General features: G+C 40.6%; 1 protein-coding gene across 3 annotated transcripts in view; it reads right to left on the reverse strand.

Annotated features, from left to right (window-relative positions):
- Positions 1 to 25,346, reverse strand: part of myom2b (myomesin 2b) — a 119,661-nt gene that overhangs the window by 7,156 nt on the left and 87,159 nt on the right. For all 3 annotated transcript variants that reach the window (XM_048531059.2, XM_048531057.2, XM_059645585.1), the window contains 13 exons: positions 24,775 to 24,889; positions 22,721 to 22,877; positions 20,995 to 21,101; positions 17,803 to 17,847; positions 15,929 to 16,065; positions 14,833 to 14,977; positions 14,660 to 14,719; positions 13,907 to 13,974; positions 9,091 to 9,204; positions 8,254 to 8,341; positions 6,284 to 6,322; positions 5,807 to 5,912; positions 1,627 to 1,790 (listed from right to left, as the gene is read on the reverse strand). In XM_048531059.2, coding sequence (XP_048387016.2) covers positions 1,627 to 1,790; positions 5,807 to 5,912; positions 6,284 to 6,322; positions 8,254 to 8,341; positions 9,091 to 9,204; positions 13,907 to 13,974; positions 14,660 to 14,719; positions 14,833 to 14,977; positions 15,929 to 16,065; positions 17,803 to 17,847; positions 20,995 to 21,101; positions 22,721 to 22,877; positions 24,775 to 24,889 — 1,345 coding nt within the window. The remainder of the gene's footprint in view (positions 1 to 1,626; positions 1,791 to 5,806; positions 5,913 to 6,283; positions 6,323 to 8,253; positions 8,342 to 9,090; positions 9,205 to 13,906; positions 13,975 to 14,659; positions 14,720 to 14,832; positions 14,978 to 15,928; positions 16,066 to 17,802; positions 17,848 to 20,994; positions 21,102 to 22,720; positions 22,878 to 24,774; positions 24,890 to 25,346) is intronic.

Raw genomic sequence — 25,346 nt, forward strand, 5'->3', positions numbered from 1 at the left:
GCTGTTGAGGTTGGTTGGCTTGCCGAGCTAGTGATGACACACTCATCACACTACCCTACATCAGGAACATGTCAGAACTCACCACAAGACTCCTACGATCGCTGGGCGTCAGAGTGGCACACAAGCCCACGTCAACCCTACAACTGTTCACCTGACCTAAAGACCCACTTCCTGCCATGGACAGGACCAATGGCATCTTCAAAGTCCCCTGCAGAGACTGTGAGAAGCACTACATCGGACAAACAGGAAGGAAACTAACAGCAAGCGTACATGAACACCAACAGGCTACAAAAAGACACAACCAAAACTCACTCATCTCAATCCACATGGACAAGGAGAACCACAACTTTGACTGGGACAACACCAAGATCCTGGGACAGGCTAGGCAGAGACATGCACGAGAATTCCCGGAAGCATGGGACTCCACGAAGCAGGCTGTTAATAAACACATTGAACTGGACCCCGTATACATTCCACCACAAAGGAAAACCGGAAGTGAGGCAATCCATCTCAACAGACCCCAGAGTTTAAAAACCAGGCGGGAAAACACACTGACGCTTCATCAGAGGCTGCACTGAGGGCGTTACCAAGCACAGTAACAAAACATCTGCGAAACAAGAAACCAGCTCAGCGGGCCAACCAATCTCAACAACCTCAGCATGTAGTCATCACTTAAGTCTGTCCTCATCTTTCCAGGAACTCCATGTCTGACTCCACCCTTCAATCTACCCTGGCAACAGCACCCAAAGGGCCGTCCTGTCAAAATCGCAGCTGACAGCGTGTGTGACTAGGCATTGATAAACTACTACTTTCATTCTTCTCTACCATTGAGTAGCTTCCAATACATATCCACTATCACCCAACCAGGAAGGACTGTTTTTGTTGGTTTCATTTTATTTGTCCAGGCATGGAATATTTCCTATCTTCATCCTACAGTTGCCTTTGGCTTTGTCCAAAGATTTATGTTGGACCAATCCTGTTTCTCATCTTCATGGCACCCCTTAGCAAATCGTTTGAAAATACAGCAATAACTTCAGCATGTTTGCTGAGGACATGCTGTTCAATCTCACCAAGTGATAAGAAGCAAATTCAATTCCCAACTGCTCTGAACCGGGAAAAATTCAGAACAAAGTTCAAATCAAGCATTTCAGGCCCATGCATTTCCCTAATGACAGTGTTTTATTTTTTCTTTGTTCTTTCATGGCCCATGGGCTTTGCCAGCATTTTGTTGCTGATTTCTAGTTGCCCTCAATCTGAATGGCTTACTCAAACCATATCAGAAAACAGCTAAGAGACAATAATATCACTATGCGTCTAGAGTCATGTAGGCCAGACTATTTAAAGATGACAGATTTCCTTCCCCAAAGGGCATTACCAATCATTGGTAGGATGCAAGCAGCCTCGATTAAACTATGGCTTTGCAAGTGGAATGGAAACAAATTTTAATGATAATTACTTAAAATTTTTACCAAGGCAGTAACAATATATAACAGTGAAATGTAATTAATTGATATTTCAATCACATTACAAATACAGAAATGACTTCTCACTGTGTTATCTATGAACTTGAAATTAATGTTTAACAGCTGTCTTACTTTAGCATTACATTTTGAATGAGCAGCTTACCCTCTCCAGAAAGGTCAAGATGCCGTTTATATGAAGTTTTGCCATCAAATATCTCCATCGTGTATTTGCCTTTGTCTCGATCATTTGGCTCACAGATCTGCAACCAAACCTGGTCACTGCTTCCTCCAATTCTCATCTTTTCAGATGATGCAATCTTTGAATCTCTAAATCCAAACAGAAAACAATATTTCTAAGATATTCACACAATTTGCAAGCAGAAAATTGACATCACTCACTCAACTGAGGATTCAGGTAGTATTTTGTGACAGAATTAGACATTAAAGATGAGGCAATTGTTGCAGCACAAACTAGAAATGGTCAATAACATAGGACTTACTACCCTGCTTGAACAATGCTCTAGCTTTTTAAAAGTGGAGTTTACAGCTATTGATTGTCTTCATTAATTTATGAATTACTGTGGAGCTCCACAAATTTGATAATCCATAGAAAACTCTGCCATAACTGAAACAAGTGAATGCTGAGGAGTTGCAGGATCTTCTCTAGAAATCTCTATCCCAGATAGCCATCCATTCCGCAGAAATAATATCAGGGGTTGGGAAATTTGCTCTGAATTCTTGTATTCCTGCTAAGCACCCCGTGTGAGAGCTGGAGAGTGAATGGCAACAAAAAACAGGTTGGCTTCATGGGTAATTAATGCCAGCCCTAATCTCAAAAAGATTGTGGCTAGAAGATTCTGAAAAGCTGTTTGTAAATGCACATTTTTACTACAATACCAGCAGAGTTAAGACTTTTCATGTCTGTCCATGAGAGCGAGGTCCCCTTCCCTGGTTGTTTTCTGGTACATTTCCTTTACATTCTTTTCAAGGTTAGACACAATATACAGCATGTCCTAATCATTGATTTGTAAAATGATTTTTATTTTGCCTCCGACATAAAACCAAATCTTCATGATACTTTTGTTTTGTGAAACAGCCTTGTTAACTTGACCTTTCACCTTTAGGAGTCTGTGACTGTCCTCCTTGCATCCCATTTGAAATGGCACCAGTAATTTATATTGTCTGCCTTGTGCTTTCCACAAAAATGCATCACGTCATGCTTCTGTGTTAAGTTGCATCAGCTATGTGTCTCCATATTTCACCAACCTGTTCATGTTCCCTTGAAGTCAATTATTGTGTTCCTTGCTGTTTATTACTTTTCAGAATTTTGTGTCATCTGCCGGTCACTAGCAAGTGTTAAAATGTGCGGTGGTTCTAATGTCAACCAATGGGGCTACCACTCTATATGTCCTTCCTATCTGAAAAGTGACCACTCACTTCTACTCCATTCCACTACCACACCCCCACTGTCTCTTTATTAAGTGAAATTTAATCCAAGTAATTCTGAATCTTGTATGAACAGAAGATGTTTTATTTCTTAAAAAAAATCAGAGCCCTCGTTTCATGCTAAAAGTTTATTTTGGAAAATGGGACTGATTGGTTAGGTATGAAAATAAATTGTGCAAAGATTTGAAAGTTAGATTTGATAGCAAAACTAAAACCTGTCTCTCATGTCAAGAAGACAAATACAGTTCCTTTTTCTTTTGTTTTTTTTCACCCACTTTGTAGAGTGTGGGTAAATACTCAACAAATGTATTTGGGGATATAATCCGATGTGTGTAGAAGAATCAGTAAAGTGAGCAGACAAGAAACATTTGCACTTGGAGGTTTGGTTCCTTGGTAGGCTGAGAAGTGGGATGCGTGTCAAAGACAGTCCCTTCTGCAGAAGTCATCCTCATCCCACTTTGTAGATAGCTGACTGCCTGTACCTGGTCCTCGACACTCACCCAGCTCTCATACATGGCTACACATGGCTGCTGTACATGGGCAACAGCCACACCTTGGTAACTTCGCTAGCTCAGAGAGGAAACAAGGTGAAGGAGCAAGTAGGCTTATGCCCATGCGAGGGTGAATGCCCATCTCTAACCAATCTCTTCCATGTGCAGAAAAAAACAAACTGCCTTGACAGATGTAGCAGAAAAAATACTTGAACTTTGCTAGTACTGAAGGCTTTACAGTACAGGCAACTGTAAAGTTCATTGGTCAAGAGTCAGAAGGTGCTGCAGATCTTTGATTCTAGTCGACCATATCTTTGGTCATCTCGACTCATTGAGCCACAGGGAATGTGTATGCCAGATTTGGCAAGTGTGGGATTGACCGAGTACAATCCACCTCCAAGTGCAAGTGTTTCTTGTGTGCTCACCTTACGGACTCTGCTACACACATCGGATTATATACCTAAATACATTTGTTGAGTAGTTACCCACACTCTACAAAGTGGGTGAAACAAAACAAAAGAAAAAAGAACTCTACTTGTCTTCTTGACATGAGAGAGAGGTTTCAGTTTTGCTATCAAATCTAACTTCAGAAAAAGCTTTGAAGGTCTTCATAGAGAGGGTAACGATTGTCTGATGACTCTATACTTACCTCTGTCACATTCCTGTTGCCTACCGTTGTTCACATACACTCCAATAATGAAATTTCCTGTGGGCCAATTTTATGAGACCCTGGCCAGCAAATAGAGGACAAGTTCATTGTAAAAGGGGAGGAGATGACCATCAGGTTTGGGATGATATCCTAGGGAAGGTGGTGTGGAGAAATACAATGGCAATGCCATGATTATCATGGGTCTTTGCATTTTCTGGAAAATGGTAACTCATCATTTATCTCAAGAGGGTTGGAATATAAAAGCAGCGATGTGCTTCTGAGGCTTTATAAGGCTCTAATTAGGCCCCATTTAGAATACTATGTCTAATTTTGGGCCCCACACCTCAGGAAGGACATACTAGCCCTGGAGCGTGTCCAGTGGAGATTCACACAGATGATCCCTGGAATGGTAGGTTTAACGTATGATGAACGGCTAAGGATCATGGGATTGTACTCATTAGAGTTTAGAAGGTTGATGGGAGATCTAATAGAAACTTACAAGATAATGTATGGTTTAGAAGGGGTGGATGCTAGGAAGTTGTTTCCGTTAGGCGGGGAGACTAGGACCCATGGGCACAGCCTTAAAATTAGAGGGGGTAAATTTAAAACTGAAATGAGATGACATTTCTTCAGCCAGAGAATGGTGGGCTTGTGGAATTCATTGCCGCAGAGTGCAGTGGAGGCCGGGACGTTGGATGCCTTCAAGGCAGGGATCGACAAATTCTTGATCTCAAAAGGAATCGAGGGCTGCGGGGAGAGTGCAGGGAAGTGGTGTTGAAATGCCCATCAGCCATGATTTAAATGGCGGAGTGGACTTGATGGGCCAAATGGCCTGACTTCCACTCCTATGTCTTATGGCCTTATCAACCATGCCCTTAGAGAGAAGACAATGGACAAAAACAAACGGATGTAGCCAAGATTTAAAGACTAGCATCAGATTGACTTTTTCATCAGCGACACAACAACATAAAAGGTGATATAATCATACGGGCTATGAGGGGATTGGAGTGCCCTACAGATCACAGGCTGCTACACTCCAGAGTTAAATTTACTATCGCACCAAAATGAGCTAGACCCAAAGTGCCGTTAGAGTACTGTGAATAATTCAGGCTCAGATGTGAGGAACTGTTGGCCTTTGAAGAAAACTGAGTGATGCTGGAATGATACAGTCAAACTTCCCATGGTGTCCTGGGAGCTGAGAGAAGAAACTACTAAGATTGATTTGATAAAAACTATGCTCAAATTAAGGAACTGCTGCAGAAAAACAAAAAAATGACATTTCCAGTGTGGCTGGAAACAAAGAAACATCCAAGAAATTACTCCAGGAGAGTAATAGATGCCACAGAGGATATGAAACACATGTTTGGCTAATGGGCTAAAACAGCCATACAGCTTTAACTCTATGTTGATCAACATGACAAGAGGAATTTCTATAAAGCCTTTAAAAGTATGACATGGTTAGTTAAAACTCAAATTACTGTTAACTATTTGAATACTGAATTTTAGAATCATCCAAAACCTTATTGACAAGATAGTATCTTACAGTGAATGAAATTTAATAAAATCCTAAGAATAGAAATGGTGACCATTATTCCTTTATCGGAAAATTTGTTTTGGATTTTCAAATGACTCCCCTTACTCCTCTGACCAGGTAACTCAGTAGATTGAAGCATAAACGTAAACATGCACATTCAGAATACTCAGTTCATAACATTTCATTTAGCTATTTATTTCAACTTAAGTTCAGTTTCACATACTTGTGATACCAGAAAACTTTCACATCCTCCATGTAGTACTTCAAGAAGGATTGAAGTCTGATGCCTTCTGGGGTGCATTTTATCTTCAGTTCGGAAGCAGAAAGCCCTGAAAGTTAACACAGCTTAAAAATAGTGCAAGCACAAGCATACACATATGCTGGGTGAAAGGAGAAGTATTTCTTTTAACTAATGTGAATTACAATGCAGGGCAAAAATGCATAAACTATGATTTGCCAGTTGTACAGCTCATTTTCAAATATTCAGGAACCTGGGATAAATTTCTTCTGCTTGTTATTACCATTTGCTTTTGTAAATACTTTGACATAAATGATATACAAAACCCAATGGCTACCTCTGGTGGCAATAAAAAGCAAGCCATGTAAGTGCTTTCACTGGCACATAACTGCTGTACAACAGGGCAAGAACTGTAAATCATGACGGAGCGTAACAGGTCAAAGTTAGAAATCTGACACTTACCACTGATTTTGCTAATTTCCTGGACAATTTCTTCGTACACTAAAATAGAAAAGACATGCCTTTTTGTTTATTATACATCATGTGACTATTCAATGTGATTATATGAACTTAATTTCTTGTTTACTGAAGCAATAACCTGTTAAATTAATGTGTTAACTGTTTATTCACAAATATTTACTTAACCATAAACTTCAAAGTTAATATCCTGGCATAATTTGAAAGGAGCATACAGCATTTGAAGTTATACATCACAACGGCACAAAAAGAGACCACTGGGATTGCACTGTCTGTGCTGGCTCTCCTCAAGGTTAATTTAACTAGTGTTACTCTTTCATCTATCTCTTATATCTCTAAAAATATTTCCACTTCAGAGAATAATCCAATTCACTTTTGAACTCCACAACACAATCTGTTCCCAACACACTTTCAAGCAGTGCATTCTAGATCTTAGCCATCATTGCATTGAGCAATAAAGGTTTTGTATTACTGCTTCTCTGACAATCGCTTAAATTGATGCCCTTTGGTTCTTGATCCTTCTGCCTTATAATCTCTCCATGTAGCCTGTCCACTGTATGTGCTTTTGTGTCTCTCTATCAAACCTCCACTCAATCATCTCATCCTGTCTCCTAGCAGAACAGCCCAACCTGTCCTATCTATATAATTGAAGCTGAGGGGTTCTTGTGACACAGTGGTAGTGTCCTTATCTCTGAGATAGGAGATCTGGGCAAGGCTCATCTGCTCCAGAAGAATATAACATTTCTGAACAGGTTGATCAGAAAATATCGATAATTGAAGATGCTCAGCCTGGAACCATTCTTGTGATTTTTTTTGGATCCTAATCCTTTCACACCATTGTTAAAGTGTAGTGCCCAAAAGTGGACATTATACTTCAGTTGAAGCTGAACCACTGTTTCTGTTAGGTTTACTGCAACTTATGCCCTGATTAATAAAGCTAGGATACAGTATGTTTTGTGTACCATCTCTCACCTTGTCCTACCTCCTTGAATGGAGTTGTCTAGATATACGTTCAGATTTCTCTGCTGCTGAATACTGTCTAGAAATACACTCCACCTCATCTTTCCATATTCGACTGACAAAAATGAATGATGTCATATTTCTCTGTATTAAATTTCATTTACTGCTTGTCGGTGTTCTGTTGAAGTTTAAAACTAGCCTCCTCACAGCTGTCAATACTTTGACATTTTGCATCATCACAGCACAAAGACTGAAAAGCAACGGGTTAATTTTCTAGGGCTGTACCACTGCCAATGAATCTGGCCTGCTGTCATGGCATATTGCAGAATCATAAGCAAACTGCCACTGACTAATATGATTGAAATTTGGTTTGTGCTACTATGTGGCTGGTTGCTCAGTGTTGTATTCTGTGCCTTAGAAAGAAAGTTTTCATTGTTTCTTCTAGTAGAGTGTGCAACAGCTTCCTAGAACACAAGAGTGATTGCTGTCTGAGTCTGGGAGCCTTTAGCAAACCCTTTGATATCCATGACTGTACATAATACGGTTCTCTGTAAATCCATCAATCACTAGTGCAGACTATTGCGCCTTTACACATGACTTTTGACATTACTGTTCCATTATTCCAAACATCACCAGCTTATTGCCGTGTCTATTTCATACTATAAATTCTTAAGTAAAGTGAATAAAATGACAGTTTTGGTTTACTTGCTGTCTGAAAATATGTGAACAAATGGAGCAGATTTTCTGGTGACTTATGTATAATTAAAGTGGACATTAACTGACTGAGAAATTGGGAGGAGATCCAATTACTCTGTGCTTCTTTCTACCTCCTGCTCCTTCACACTTTCCCACGCATAGGGAGAGAACTGACTCACACAATGTAGATGAAATTTACCACACAAAATTAAAATACACTGATAATTTAGACAACGGTGGACAATCCACTGGACCAGGAGTCCATAATCTAAGAATCTACTTAAAGAAGTCAAACAAACCTTTGCCAGCCACCTCCAGTACTGTGACATCCTGCCCTTTGTCATCTTTCAGTGTCATCTTGTACTCGCCCATTTCCTTTTTAGAGAACTGAAGATAAAAATATTAGTTTATTAGAAACTCTAGACAACTTCACACAACTCCACTGGAAATTGTAGCACTAACTACTGCACTACCTAATAGACAAAGAGGAGCCCAATCTCTACTCTGCCACACTCCATAGGAGAGGCTGGACATCTCTCTCTACAGAGGATACGCGATGCTCTCTAGAGACAGTTTCAAAATTGAGAAATTATTCCCGAAACATTATCCTGGGAACACTCTTGGTCCAGGAGTGGCAACACTTGGAAGCTGTTTCTTTTTGAACAATTGATGCTTGGCTTGAGAGACATTGCTACAATTGAGAGACCATCTCCTGGAAAACCTCTAACGAGTCAGGCAGCAGCTGTTGTGTGGTCAGGACTCCTGTTTGAATTGGATGTTAGTGTCCTGAAGCCTGCAGTGAAATTGTGCTGAATGTAGAGGGAAGAACACATCTGAAAAGCCTCTCTTTGGTGAGCAAACGCTCTATTTTAAGGTTTTTTTGGCTGTGGGAAATTTTTAGCAATTATCGGTGTGTTTTTTTAAGATATGAAAAGATTTACTTCAAAACGTCTAATCTCTACATTTGCTATTAACTTTTTCCCTCAACATACATTGATGTGAACAAAATAAATTATTAGTAAACCATACATAAACCATACAGGTAATAAAACATTTCAAGTGAAGTTACTTATACACTCTCTATTCTTTGTGCTCCAATTGCGTCTTGTGCCAGATTGTTTGTCAATGAACTTTACCTCAGGAATAGACAGCTTGCTTTCTCCTGTCTGGGGGTTAGGTGGTTCATCAGCAGTAACAGCTGCATAATCTTTATACCAAGCGAACACAGTGTCCTTCTTTGTGTTTGCTACCTGTAGCATACAGTTGAAATGAAACACTTTAATACGCAAAGATTAGAATTTTTAACAATGAGCAAATTCTTCCAAGTAGCAACAATCATTGCAGGATTGTGTTCATAACTTCTGTTAGCTGGATGATGCTAAGCATTTGGTGTTGTGTTTTCCAGACCTGGCTTTGACAGAATTCTACCAGAATGCAAGAGAGTCAGGGGAAAACAGGACATGACATGAAGGAAAGTGATGGCCCCTGGAATTATTCCTGGACTGTTAATCCAGTGACTCAGGTATTGCTCTAGATACTCAAGTTTGAAACCCACCACGACGGATGGTGGAATTTGGATTCAATAAAATTCTGGAACTGAGATTCCGATGATGACCATGAATCCATTGTTGATTGCTGGAAAAACCCATCTTGTTCACTCATGTCCTTTAGGGAAGGAAACCGCCATCCTTACCTGGTCTAGACTTCATGTGATTGCAGACCCATAATAATGTGGTTGACAGGAAAAATATTGTAAAGTTGGACAGGGTTCAGAAGAGACTTACCAAGACATTGCTGGGTGTGGAAGGTTTGAGTTTTAAAACAAGCCTGGATAGGCTAGGAGTTTTTTGCTGGAGCATAAGAGGTTGAGGCATGACCTTATAGAAGTTAATAAAATCATGAGGGGTATAGATAGAGTTAAGGGCAGGTGCCTTTTCCCTAGGAGGGGGGATTTCAAGACTAGGGGGCACATTTTTAAGGTGGGAGGAGAGAGCTTTAAAAAAGACATGGGGAGCAAATTTTTTAAACAGAGAGTGGCTTGCATCTGGAACGAATTTCCTCTGGAAGTGGTGGATGTGGGTACAATTACAATGTTTAAAAGACATTTGGATAAATACATGAATAAGAAAGGTTTGGAGGGATATGGGCCAGGAGTAGGTAGGTGGAACTAAATTAGTTTGGAGTTATGTTTGGCATGGGTCAGACTGAAAACTCTGTTTCCGTGCTGTATGACTCAATGACCCTTAACTATCCTTTAGGATGGGCAATAAATGCTAGCATAGCCAGTGGATGTCATCATCCCTTGAATGAAAAATTAACCCATAGGGATAGGGGTAGATGGCTAAATGCGTGAAATTGATAAGTAGGTGGGAGTAAATGATCACATGTGTAAGTGGGTAGTGTCTGGGAAAATGGTGCAGGAAGGTGGGGTTTAGATTTTTGCACCAATGGGACTCGTTCTGAAGCAGGTAGAACCTGTGCATGGAAGACAGTTTACACCTGAGCATGACTGGAATCTAATACCTTGATTATGAGATTTGTGAGTACTGTTGAACTGAAATGACCTTGTCAGCTAAATAACTTACGAGGCAATTCAAATAGAATTAAAACAAAGCTAGTTATCATAGAATCACTACAGTGTGGAATCAGGCCATTTGGCCCATCAATTCCACACAGACCCATCCCTATCCCTGTAACACTGAATTTCCCATGGCTAATCCACCTAGCCTGCACATTCCTGGACACTACGGGCAACTTAGCATGATTAATCCACCTAATCTGTGTATCTTTGGACTGTGAGAGTAAACTAGAGCACATAGAGGAAACCCAAGCAGACACAGGGAGAATGCACAAATTCCACACAGACAGTGAATCGAACCCAGGTTCCTGGTGCTGTGAGGCATCAGTGATAATCACTCTGCCTCTGAGCGGCACCTAATACCAGCACCCAACATGGGGCACATACCCTGTACCCTGGGGTGAAGAGTCCCAAGCTTCACCAACTGATCTAGCTGCGCTTATGAGAAATGGAGAAGCTGTAAATGAAAATGGAAAGCTTCAGAAACAAATCCTGGAATCAACCAGCAACAAATCACAGAATAGTGTTTGAAATGTTAAATAAAAATACAATCTGAACGCATGCAGCATTTGTAACAAAATAGGTGAATTGACAATTCTTGAAGAAGTGAAAGGATATGATTTAATTGCCTTATGGAGATATGGTTGCAAGGTGTCCAAGACTGGGAATTGAATATTAAAGGATATTTGACATTTGAGAAAAATAGTCATAAGGTTGGTTAGTGCTGGTAATAAGTGATGGAATCAGTGGTTTAAGGAAGGCAGGATCTCTGATTGAAAGAACAGGGATTGAGAATGCGCTTAAGTGGAGCTGAGAAACATCATATTGCAGCAAACCCTAGGAGGAGTAGTTTAGAGATCGCCAACAATAATGGTAAAGTAAGACCTGGTGTATATCAGGGCTGTGTTTGCTGATATTGATGTATGCATGCTTTGTGCCACTTTAAATTGCGCCAATGCAGATTTTGGTGGTTGGGGGCAATGTGGCGGGGGGGGGGGGGGGCAGTGTAAGAGATCAAAACCAGTGGGCGGGAGAGATTGTGAGGACCCACGAAGTGGGGGTCTGAAATCAGAATTTGGGAGGGAGCCACATAAGCAAAAGGATGACAGAGGGAGAAGAGGGCCTCTTGGCTCTTAACTTCTCCTTGTCACCCTATTTCTGTAATCTATATCTCTGACTGTAGGACCAAAAAATCCCAAACACTCTCTTTAATCAGCTTTTACAACTTGTTCTGCCACCTTCAAAGATGCCCATGTCATTTCAAACCTATCATACATATACTGTTTCTCATTACCCTATCGCAGCTTGTGGGAGTGGCTGAATGCAAATTGGCTGCCATACTTCCTACATTACAACTGTGAAAATATCTCAAATAGTACTTCATTGGCTGCACAGCTCTTTAGAATGGTCCTGTTGCTGTGAAATTTCAATGTAGACGCAAGTTTTTAATTTTTTCCTACAATACAAATAAAGTGTTGGAGAAACTCAGCAGGTCTGGCAGCATCTGTGGAGACAGAAACAGAATTAACAATACAATTCCATTTGTTTTTAATTCAACCTGTGCATAAGTGCTATCAGAGCTGCTGAATTTCTCCAGCATAGTGTTTTTATTTCAGATTTCTTGCATCCACAGTATTTGTTTTGTTTTTTTTCCACATTTATTCAATTTTCTTTTAAAAATAATTCACTTCAGAATTCCCTGCATTTAATTTAATGTCAAGTGTCGACCTGTTTTATCAACCTGCCTATGTCTTCCCAAAGTCAAATCCTACCTTTCTTAGTTTACATTACTTGCAAGTTTTGTGCCACCTGCAATCTTCAGACTTTGCTGCTTCTATCCAAGCCTGGGGCACCACTATATACTTTCCTTCAGTCTGACAAGCAACTGAAAACAATTAGTCTCTATCTTCTTTTCCCAGCAAACTGTACAGCTGTGCTGCCATTATCCCTTTCATTCCATATAGTTTTCAATTTTGCTAACAAGTCCTATGTAACACTTAATCAACTGCATTTTTAAAGTCTAACTATTCAATTTCATTTACTTTAGCTTTATCAAGCTTCTACACGTTTTCAGCGAAGAACACAATCAAACTGTTTGGACACTTTACGCTTTTAACAAATCTATGCTGACCACCATTTTATTAATGCCTGTACTTCCAAGTGACAACTTACATTGTCTTGGATCAGTCTCTGGAAATTTCTCCACTACTTGTATTAGGCTGATATGCTTTTAGTTATAACGTTTGTCTCCCATCCCTTTTTGTGAAGATGGCTCAGCACCTCAGTGCAAAAGATAAGGCTGAAGCATTCGCAGCAATCTTCAGACAGATGTGCCGAGTGGAAGATCCATCTCGGTCTCCTCCAACATTCGAACACCATTCTCACATTGAATGATAATTATATGACTGCAGCCAGAGACCCTGCTATTTCTGCCCTTTCTTCTCTCACTAAACTAGGATGCCAAGACAGTAGGGATGTCAGTGCAAGTGAAATGTTGGTCTTTAATGCAAGGGAGATGCAGTATAAAAGTCAGGATAAATTAATACAATTGTTCAGGATACTGGCAGGATCACATCTGGAATGCAATGTACAGTTTGGATCTTGTTACTTAAAGGATATACTTGCTTTTGAAGCAGTTCTGAAAAGGTTTGCAAGATTAATTCCTGGCATGAATGGGGTTGACTTATGAGGATTGCTTGAGCAGATTGGGTCTATTCTTACTGGAGTTTAGAAGAATGAGACGTGATTGAAACAGTTCAGGTTCTAGGCCAGTTTGGCAGGGTTGAGAGGACTTTCCTCTTGGAGAGAAATCTCAAACTAGGGGCACAGGTTAAAGGTAAGGGTTTTCCAAAGTAATAGGGAGTGAGGAAGAATGTCTCCATTCAGAGGAACATCAGTTTTTGCAATTATTTTCAACAGAGAGGAATGAAGAGTGGGACATTGGATATATTCAAGGCTCAGTTAGACAGAATTTTGATCTACAATGGAGTCAAAGTTTACAGGAGTATGGAATAAAGTTGAACTAAACTCACAGTCAGATCAGCTATGATCCCCTTGAATGATTTGCCATTCAATAAGATTGGGTGATGAACTATTCCTGTTCCTATTCCTTGTAATATTTGCATTTTACTGTGAATAATATTAACAGTTTTGTGTGGAGAGTATTTTATGCATGTATTCATTGCTCATCTTTCTAAACCATTGGAAAGCAAGATGGCAAAATGCCAGAGTCTGTGAAATGTGGAGATGCCGAATAGTTCTCTAATGATAGCAGTCTGAGGATTTATTCATGACAACTACTTAACATTAAATTTTGAGTCCACCCCACACTGTTTATATTGGTTTATAATATCCAAGCTTGATGACATTCCTACCTTGCATATCAACTCAACAATGCAATCCTCTGTCACATGCCAGTGCAAGTACTCTGCAAAATGAGGCCCTAGACAGGAAACAAAATTAATTCAATTGAAGTAATGGAACACTGTATAATAACTTATCACCCCGGGATGGAAGGGGGAACAGAGAGCATGCGATAAGGCAAGCAAGAAAGGAAACATTCATTAGAGATTGAGGAAATTATAAAATTCAGGAAGCCTAAGAAACACAGTGACGTTGTATTCTGCGACAAGTTCCATTAAGATTATTGTATTTGCATGAAAGTATTTTTTTGCCTGTTATAATGAGATAGTAACCAGAATTTTCTTTAAAAAAGCAGATGGAGGACTTTATTGTTAAATCACAGTATTGAGTTATATTAAGGAGATCGCGAGAACTGCATAACCTGGAGTCAGAGTCAATACAGCGTGCAGCTGGAGGTACACAGCAGGTCAATGTTAATATAGTTCAATACAGTGTGGAGCCAGAGGAACACAGCAGGTCAGGCAGTATTAGAGGAGCAGGAAAGTAGATGTTTTGGGTTTACACCATTGTAAATCCGAAATGACGACTTTCCTGCTCCTCTGGTGCTGCCTGACCTGCTGTGTTCCTCTGGCTCCACACTGTATTGAACTTTATTAACGTGCAACAGGTGCTGTTCTGTATGATTTTAAATCAATTTTTAAAAAGACAGAACTGAGAAAATCTTACAGAAGCTGTATCTAATGCAAAGGCCATTTAAATCCTACCTTGTTTTCTCAAGAATTCTTTCCTCTGGAATTCCGCTTCCTCTAGGACAGCCTTAAATGCTAAAAGCACAATCAATCAGGAAAATAATCACAACCAATGAAACCCATCCAGTTCAACCTATAGTGAGGTGTAAAGGAATCTGACTGTAATACTGAGGTGAAAGCACACTTACCATCCCCAATCAAAACCAGAGACGACTGGTTTTTGGCCTTGCCATCCTGTATTTGGACAGTGTAAGTCCCTTCATTCTTACTTGTGAACTGCTCCATCACCATCTCAATCATACCAGTGGACTTATCAAAAGTAATCTTGTGATCCTGTGAGGAAAATTAAATGAAATTTTTCCTTGTAAGACTGCACATGTAATACAGCTCCTTTGATTAGCATAACACAATTAAATACATGCTTAAGTAACAACTGCAGCATTGAATGAAGAATTATATTGTGCTGAGTTCCTTTCTGATATATCTGGTGTATAGTAGAAATCAGTAGTTCCCTCCACCAAAAGGCTAAGCGGGTTTGAACTTTGAAGACTTTGCTCTTAGGCAAAGTTATCCAAGGATATTTATAAATGAAGCTGGGAAATGGACCATTAGTGGAGCAAGCCTTAAAGACTGGATGGACTGCTGTTCTACGTGCAACTGCTCTGTTCAACTGTGTAAAAGTTCATATCATGTATGCACCATGAGGTGCACTCTTAAACTCCGCAGTTCATTCCTACAAGAAGGGTCAATCACATGACAATGTGTAGTGGAATACTACAATTCCCAATGATTTTCCAGTAGCAAGGCCTCAGCATTCATGTAAAAAGGAGGAGAGGAGTTTCCCCAAAGTCGATGTCAGTTGAAGATGGTGGTCATCTCTTATGCATCTCCTACCAGTTGGTTTCACAGTAGAATTGTGAAAGCTAGAACATGGTACGGGAAATAAAAGGCAGGAAAGAGTTTCTACTCAAATACATTTGCATATCATTGGCCATTTCAAACTGCCATGAACCAGTGGAAACTCCAAATCAGCAAGTTTGTGTATTTCTGAAAGATAGTTTGGTATTAGTGTGGCCCTCGGTCAAAACTCAAAGCTTTCTTCTTACATCTGTCAAATCTCCTGCATGTTTGGAACAGTCTCTGCTCTTATTTTTTCAATGAACTTGTGTCAGGACTATGTTAAAATATGAATAGGGGATGTTTGATGTCACTCAAAAGTTAGCTGCATCAACCACTTTTCTCTCTATTTCTTTACAGGCCTTTTGTGTTGAGGAGAGCCCTTACCTTACTGTCAGCCAGCTCCAAGTCATTGACAATGAATTTACACGCAGCATTTGGTGACACCTGCTCTGTCTGAAGCCAAAAACGAACTTGTCCTTTGTCGAAAACCTCGTAGGATAATTCACTTTTCAATGGGATTGCTAAGAAAAAAGAGAAGCAACAGTTGCTTTCAACTGCACACAGTTACTGTTTACAATGTGAAAAAAAGAAAAAAATTAGGTTGGATTCTTAAACATTTTCACAAAGATTCTTATAGTCTCCTGAAATTTCAGCAGCAAATCTATGCTAATCCTAAAGGAATGGCGCAAATAGTGATAGATTCAGTGTCCAACCCTTGTAGACCTTTGACATAATCGTTTCTAACAAAGTGCTATTATTCCATACAACACACAAAGCATTGTTCTTCAAATGAAATTGCATAGTTTACAACCTGCTCCTTTGAGGTATTTGTTGTGAATATGCACAGTCAATTAATTTCTAGTAGTTATTCAAATCCTGGCATCAATCAGGATTGATTTTATTGCTAATAGTTTTCACTGGAGGTTACTATTGTTACTAATTTGCTGCCATTTCATTCATTTAGTACATGCTCTGAGAGGAAATGGGGAAATTCTCTGAGGGAATAGCAGCAGACCAAGAGCTGGGCTGATCAATATCGATCCAATGTAAGTGCATCTCATTTTCCTGGGCTGGAGATAGTTTGTCAAACAGAGTGGGATCCTTGCATGATCTCTGGAACAAAGCATGAGCCCATGGCTGCCGACACTTAAAACACTGTAATGCATTCACACTTGAAGAGTTTGTTGAGGATTTGAAATCAGCAGAAGTACACTGAAGAAGGAACAGCGGAACCTTCTTCAGGCATTGGCAGCATTCAAAGCTAAAAGTCATGGCACTTGGGACCCACTGACTGAGCTCTTTGATTACAACATAAGAAATAGAAACAAGAGAAAGCCACTTTGGTATTAATTAGCTAAGGAGAACACTTCTAATGCAGTAAGAGGCTGGCTACCACAGTCTCAGGGATCCACACCACTCCTAACACTGCCAGACGTTGGCATAGTCAGACATTGGTGAAGTTTGATCCGCCAGTGAAAAATCTTGCCGAAGGGATTTTTTTTCATTCATGGGATGTGGGCATCACTGTCTATGCGAGCAATTAACACCCATCCCTGATTCTGAGAGTCTGGAGTCACATGGAAGCCAGCCCAGGCAAGGATGGCAGATTTCCTTCCTGTAGGGACACTAGTGAACCAGATAGATTTTTCCAGCAGTTGACAATGGATTTATGGTGATCATTAACTCTTTGTTTCAGACTTCTTTTTTATTGAATTTAAATCTCACCATCTGCTGCGGTGGGATTTGAACTAGGGTCCTCAGAACATTACCTAGAACATTCTGGATTAAACGTCTAGTGATGATACCACTAGGTAATTGCCTCCCCCTTGTCATCTAAAATTTTCCCTATTAATTGCTGTTGTCCTGCACAGTGTCCTATTGGAAAATTTGTTTGACAGAAGATATTAGGCTTATGTGTCATATGTATATATAAAAAGTAGGTACATATTAAAGTTGCTAAGTGGATTGTTCTTGCCCCCCACCCCCCCCAACTGACTTTCTGTATGTTTCACCAGAGCCACTTTCAGTTTGCGTTAATTTGCACACCTCCTCATTTCAATCACAGGGCTTGTCACCATTTGACTGAGGCAAGCACACATTTACAGTGCACTAAACCCATACCCCTGAAGAATGGAAACGGAGCTCAAGTAGTACAAGACCATGTCTCAAGAAAGTCCAATGTACAATTGAGAAGTAATGAAAAAACAATATATCATGTTTGGCAACAGATATACCAGTGAGGTGTCAGCTGTACTTACTCGGATGTCTGATTTCATGGCTCAAAGCCATCAGGTGCTGCAATTCTGAAAAATATAAGGCAGATGGTTTTCATCTGGTGACAGATCTTGTGAGATTTCACTTTTTATGAGATTTATTGAAACCCAATACACTGATTACATTCAATGGAATTGATTACTCCATTCATACCATCTGGTGCCAATTCTTATATGGGCAATAATGAAACTCTGGTTTGGGATCCTCTTGGAAGGAATGATCACAGTATGGTTGAATTTAGAATACAGATGAAGAGTGTGAAGATAAAATCCAATACCAGTGTCCTATGCTTGAACAAGGGGGACTGGAATAGAATGAGGGAGGACTTGGCTAAAGTAGACTGGAAACAAAAATTTTATGGTGGGACAGTTGACGAATAGTGGAGGACTTTCAAAGCAATTTTTCAAAGTGCTCAGCAAAAGTATATTCCAGTGAAAAGGAAGGACTGTAAGAAAAGAGGTAATCTGCCATGGGTATCTAAGGAAATAAGGGAGTCTATCAAATTGAAAGAGAAGGCATACAAAGTGTCCAAAAACAGTATGAAACTCAAAGATTGGGAAAACTTTAAAGGCCTGAAAGCCACAAATAGAAATATAAAGAAAATCAAGATAGAACATGAGAAAAAACTAGCACAGAATATAAAGACAGATAGCAAAAGTTTCTATAAATATATAAAACGAAAAAGAGCGGCTAAAGTAAACATTGGCCCTTTAGAGGATGAGAAGGGGAATTTAGTTATGGAATATGATGAAATGGCTGAGGCATTGAACAGGTATTTTGTATCGGTCTTCACTGTGGAGGACACTAATAACATGCCAGTAATTGACAAGGAGAAGAAGGTAGGTGAGGACCTCGAAACAATCATTATTACGGAAGAGGTAGTGTTGGGCAAGCTAATGGAGCTAAGGATTGATAAGTCTCCTGACCTTAATGGAATGCATCCCAGGGATCTAAAAGAGATGGCGGGAGAAATAGCAGGTGCACTGGCTGTAATTTTCCAAAATTCACTGGACTCTGGGGCAGTCCCAGCGGATTGGAAATCAGCAAATGTGACGCAACTGTTTAAAAAGGGAGGTAGACAGAAGATGGGGAATTATAGACCGGTTAGCTTAATCTCTGTAGTGGGGAAGATGCGAGAGCCTATTATCAAGGTAGAAATAGCAAGGCATCTCGACAGAAATTGTCCCATTGGGCAGATGCAGCATGGGTTCATGAAGGGCAGGTCATGCTTGACAAATCTTTTAGAATTCTATGAAGACATTATGAGCAAGGTGGACCATGGTGGATATGGTGTACCTAGCTTTCCAAAAGGCCTTTGGTAACGTGCCACACAAGAGGCTGCTGCATAAGATAAGGATGCATGGCGTTAGGGGTAAAGTTTTGGCATGGATAGAGGATTGTTTGATGAACAGAAAGCAAAGAGTGGGGATAAATGAGTGCTATTCTGGCTGACAATTAGTGACTAGTGGTGTGCCTCAGGGGTCGGTGTTGGGACCGCAATTATTTACAATTTATATAGATGATTTGGAGTGGGGCCACATGTAGGGTGTCAAAGTTTGCAGATGACACTAAGATGAATGGCAGAGCAAAGTGTGCAGAGGACTGTGAAACTTTGCAGAGGAACATAGATATATTGAGCGGGCAAAGGTCTGGCAGATGGAATACAATGTAAATAAATGTGAAGTCATACATTTTGGTAGCAGTAATAGTAAAAGTGATTATTACTTGAATGGTAAAAAGTTGCAGCATGCTGCTATGCAGAGGGACCTGGGTGTCCTCATCCATGAATCACAGAAGATTGGTCTGCAGGTACAACAAGTAATTAGGAAGGCAAATGGAATTTCGTCCTTCATTGCTAAAGGGATTGAGTTTAAAAGCAGAGAGGTTATGTTGCAGCTGTACAAGGTGCTGCTGAGGCCATACCTGAAGTACTGTGTGCAGTTTTGGTCTCTTACTTGAGGAAGGAATGAACTGGCACTGGTGGGGGTGCAGAGGAGGTTCACTAGATTGATTCTGGAGTAGAGCGGGTTGGCTTCTGAGAAGAGACTGAGTAGATTGGGATTATATTCATTGCAGTTCAGAAGATTGAGGGGGGGGATCTTATAGAAACATATAAAATTATGAAGGGAATAGATAAGAAAGAAGTAGACAGGATGTTCCCACTGGCAGGTGAAGCTAGGACAAGAGGGCATAGCCTCAAGATTGGAGGGAGCAGATTTAGGACTGAATTGAGAAGGAACTTCTTCACTCAGAGGGTTGTTAATCTATGGAATTCCTTGCTCAGTGAAGTAGTTGACGTTACTTCAGTAAACATTTTTAAAGTTAAGGTAGCTTTTTTTTGAACAATAAAGGAATTAAAGGATATAGTGAGAACGCGGGTATGCGGATCTGAATCCACAAAAAGATCAGCTATGATATTATTGAATAAAGGAGCAGGCTCGAAGGGTTGAACGGCCTACTCCTGCTCCTTGTTCTTATGTAAAAGGAATCTGTTCATTGCCTTATCAGTTTCCCAACTCGAATTTCCCTTCTGAAGCCTGCTGTCTGTGCAACAAGTACAGTTAGGAAAAAGGTGAAATCTAATTATTTAAACCAGATGAAGTGGGGCTGAAATTTCAATTGACCTGCTTCAGGACAGCAAAACCATGCGCCAGTGTGTTACGTGTGTCACACTCAATGCATCTATGTTTGGGATTCCAGATCTCTTCCCATCTTTTGACAAGGTGAATCAGCAGAAGGTGAATTCTGGGTGCTGGCCCCCTCCCACCCTCTCCAACGACAACAATGGAAACCTCCTGAACGGGGTGAAAATAACTTTAAAACTCTTGGGCTCTAAAGGAACCCTTAAACAAGATAATTAGAGGTAATCAACTCTGGTTTCAGGTCCTTTGGAAGATGATTGTAGGAAATATGTCCACTCTCAGCTACTAAAACTGCCACCGAGGCCTCACAAGAACATAGTCAATTGAATTCTCAAGGATTCTCAGGAAATCTTCCATCATACACTATCATGAGATAAGGAAGTTGGGTATGGTTGGCATGCCAACATTTCCAATTGGCTATCTGGTAAACCTGGGATGAGATACTGGTGGAACAGAGTTTCTCTCAGTCTATTTATCGAGAGATCCATCTAGATACAGCCTTTGCCCTGATTACTTGTGTGAAGGAATACGTACCTTCCTTTTCTAGATCATAGCTGGAAGAGATGCCATCTGTGTCTGATACGGCCACAGTGTATGTCCCTAAATCTGAGATGTCAGGATGTTTGAAGATCAACTTGGATCTGGAATAGCAAAAAAGGTTGTAATTATTTTTTAAATGGAATGGTGTATTTTACTTTAGCCTGAACACATTCTTCCACGTCCTTTATCTACCCCTGGCCCTGTCAACACATGGGCTTCCTTCATCACAGCCAACCCATTTTCACCTAATAATAGTCCTTATTCTCAGCTTTTCATTCACCCTGGTTCACCATTATCCATCCCTTTGTCTGCCCTACTTCAGTTCTGAGGAAGGGTCACTCGAACCAAAACATTAACTCTGATTTCCCTCTACAGATGCTGCTAGACCTGCTGAGCTTTCAAGAAATTTCTGTGTTTGTTACTGTTCTGTCTCTCTAGGCTTCATCTTCACCTATCATTTACTCCTTTATATTTCATTCCTAATCATCTCCCTAATATTGATTAGGTTATATTCAAGCAAAGGCAGAGGGAAATTACCCATGACTCATCACCATAGGACACACTCAACTGACCGAACTCTATATTAGATAGAGTGGTATTGAGATCTTCGATGCTGGATAGTGAAGTGTTGTAATGACTGCTATTGGGCAGAGCCCAAAATTGCCAAAGTTGCATCCCTTCAGGTCCCCATTGCCAATCACAACACTTTCAGAGGAGGATCCACAATATTCTGAGCTGGAAATGAATGGATAGATTGCCATGTATTCCTGAGGAGTGTACATAATGTATCAATCTTAAGCTGTTAGCAACACTGAATGTCAGGGTCATATGTGGGCCTTTGATTGCCAGTGTTGCTAGTATGGAAGGGTGTAATGGTTCTTAAGCCTTTTCCAGGTGGGATTCAATCCCACAGAATTGCTGGAATCAGAAGCAAGGAATCGATTTTTCAGATCTCAAGACTTCAGGCACCATGGCAATAGCTCCTCTCCTCCGCTCATCCAGTGCTGTCAAGAGTAATGGTGTTTACAATGAAATTTAAATTTCTCTGATCATGCACTTTCAACACTGGATGGGAAAAGGGGTGGATATTTGACCCCACCCCACCCTACCTCCATCTTTCCTTCCCAAGCTACTCTAGGAATTAGGAGGCCAGATTTTCCATGGTCAATCCACTTGTAACAAAGATTGTTTGCATTCTAGCCAACAACATGCATCTACCATAGGACAAAATACATTAATAGCCAGAAATCAGGGATTCATAGCTAACTCACAAAGTTTCTAATATTGATTACGTATTTGTTACTCTAAGTTCTTCAAAGTAAGGGGGCCTAATTTTCTAGAATTGTACCTAGGGACGCCTATCACCAGGTATGAAGGCTGTGAAATGTGGAGCAGAGATAGATTATGCCAGATCTCTCTATCTTCCATTAATCCAAGGCTGTTGAGCATTTCTAGGAGGTAGAACTATGTCTGGGGCTGCAATAGGAAAGGACCCAGTGGTAGAATGGATCAAATGGGCTGCTTTTCTGCTCTTTGTAGTTCAATATTGTTGCTGCAGGAAGTGCTGCATGAGCTATAAGGGAAATTGGATCTACACCAGGCTTAATCTGGAATAAAATTAAATCGAAATGCAATGCAAGAACCTGGAGTTCTAGGAGTCTACAAATGATAACTCCCAGCACTTAACATAACCTAAAATAGACAAAACTAGTCGACCTACTTTTTACCATCCGTTTCAATGTGGACCTTTGATAAATCAGGTATATCATCGTAGGCTTTGCCCCAGGTAAATTGGGAGGCATCCGTCATATCATGGCACTCAAAACTCAAGAAGATATTTCCTTCTGTATCAACACCACTTGTGATTTCCTTGGTTCCTTAAAGTGAAAAGTAAAATGTAAGTACAAAAATAACAGTGTGCTTACGTGATTGGAAGTATTGCTGAGGGGGAGTATTTTAGGTTCAAAATACAACTCCATCTTCTAAAACATAATAATGTTCTACCTTCCATGAGACAACAAATAGGTTCTTCCACCAACATTGGAACACTTTGGTGATAATAATTGGAAAGGTCTCAAAGCAATTTCAGCACAATTTGAGAAACACAGCTTCAACCTATCCGACCTTACAAAACTGAGATCTTGGTTGGGAATGCAAATTTTGCATTGCATGACAGGGTCACTCAGACTCAGGTAGCTCCAGTGCAGCCCTCGAAAGGTGTGAAAGATTTTGCTCCGTTTCCCAACAATACAACATCATTTGCAAAAGAACCACCTTTTGCAAGAATGTGAGGGTGAAATTTAGATAGGGAGGGGAGATGTTTTAGATTAGATTAGATTCCCTACAGTGTGGAAACAGGCCCTTTGGCCCAACAAGTCCACACCGCCCCTTGGAGCATCCCACCCACACCAATTCCCCTATAACCCACACACCCCTGAACACTATGGGCAATTTATCATAGCCAATCCACCTAGTCTGCACATCTTTTGGACTGTGGGAGGAAACCGGAGCACCTGGAGGAAACCCACGCAGACATGGGGAATATGTTCAAACTCTGCACAGACAGTTACCTGAGGCTGGAATTGAACCTGGGTCCCTAGTGCTGTGAGGCTGCAGTGCTAACCACTGAGCCACTATGCTGCCCCAACCCCTTAGTTGCCCCATGCCTCTCCCACTCTGTTTCTGCATCAAAAAGTCTACTCACTTTAGAAAAGGACTCCCCTCAACTTTTCGTTAAGAGGTGGGTTATGGTTTTAATTGGTTTAAGGATTAGTGTGGCTTATGCCTTACCCACTATGATAATATACAGTATGAAGGGGCATGGGCAGGTATGCGGTGGCCCAGCTATTCTATTATTTTTGTTATTACTATTATCATTATCCTGTTTTCCATGCTCGGCTGTTGAAAATACACTGGCAATGGGGCCATAAAACATTCCCATTGAACACATTTACAACAAATCTCTAAACGCAGGGAACACTTGGTGCTAAAAATGTTAAAAGCAACTCAGCAAGCCTCCTTTGACAGCACTTCCAAACCCGTGACCCCTACCGTCTATAAGGTCAAGGGCAGCAGATGCATTGGAGCACAAACACTTGTAACTCCTCCTTCAAAGCTCGCACCATCTTGACTCGGAATTATGCTGCTGTCCCTTCACTGCCCCTGGATCAGAATCCTGGAACTTTCTTGCCAGCAACATTATAGACATCTCTATACCTCAACGAGTGCAGAGTTTCAAGAGGGTAGCTCACCACCAACTTTGCAAAGACAATTAGGTACAGGCAATAAATGGTGGTCTAACTCGTGACACCCACATTCCATGAGCAACTATTCAAACAAGACCCTCTAGCTTCTTTCCCCCGATTAAAAGGCAACACAGTGGCTCAGTGGTTAGCACTGCTGCCTCAGAGGCCCAGGACCTGGGTTCAATTCCAGCCTTGGGCAACTGTAGGGAGTTTGCACATTCTCTCTGTGTCTGCTTGGGTTTCCTCCCTCAATCCAAAGATGTGCAGGTTGGTGAATTGGCCGTCGTAAATTGTCTGTAATGTCTGGGTTAGCTGTGGTAAATGCAGGGATCGGGTGGAAGGCTGGGTCTGGGCAAGATGCTCTTCAGAGGGTTGGCACAGATCTGATGGGTCAAATGGCCTCTTTTTGCACTGTGTGGATTTGATAACTATTTAATTTCATACTTCCTGCAATGTCATGCTGCGGTACCAAGTTACAAATGTTCATTTACCCAGCCCTGTCATTTATAAGTAAGAGCTCACAGTGTACCTGGTCTGGCTTGAATGAGGACAGGTTCAGAAGGCTCAGAGGGTCTGCCCTGACCAGCTGCATTCACTGCATGGACTCGGAAAATGTAGCTCTTTCCTTCCTCTAAATTAGTAACCTGTGAAATTAAAGAAGTCAAACCGGTTACTCAAGACAGAATTAAGAACATGTTGTTAATTTCATTAAATGCAGTCATGCTTTTGGAGTTCCTTCACAAAGTGGACATATTTCTGATGAAAATGGAACTGAAGCATGTGAAAATAAACATAAGCTATACAGCAGCTCCGGTGAACTCTTGTCCACTAATTGGAAATTAAAGACTTTCATTTGCTGGGCACTGCAATTCGGTATATTTCTGGGTCAACACAATTTCACACAGTGATCCAGTTGCTAAACTGGTTTCAGAAATCTGACATATATCCAAATCAGGAGCTCACTGTTCCAAATAAAATGTGTTTTTATCTCCCCTGAAGAAACAATTGGTTATGTTATAAAGTATTTCAGTCTTACAGACAAGAAAGATCCAAAGTTTGATCTCTGCTGTTAACTGATCTCAGATGCAATGTGAGATTTTT

This window comes from Stegostoma tigrinum, chromosome 4, assembly GCF_030684315.1.
Source record: "Stegostoma tigrinum isolate sSteTig4 chromosome 4, sSteTig4.hap1, whole genome shotgun sequence".
NCBI classification, from domain to species: domain Eukaryota; kingdom Metazoa; phylum Chordata; class Chondrichthyes; order Orectolobiformes; family Stegostomatidae; genus Stegostoma; species Stegostoma tigrinum.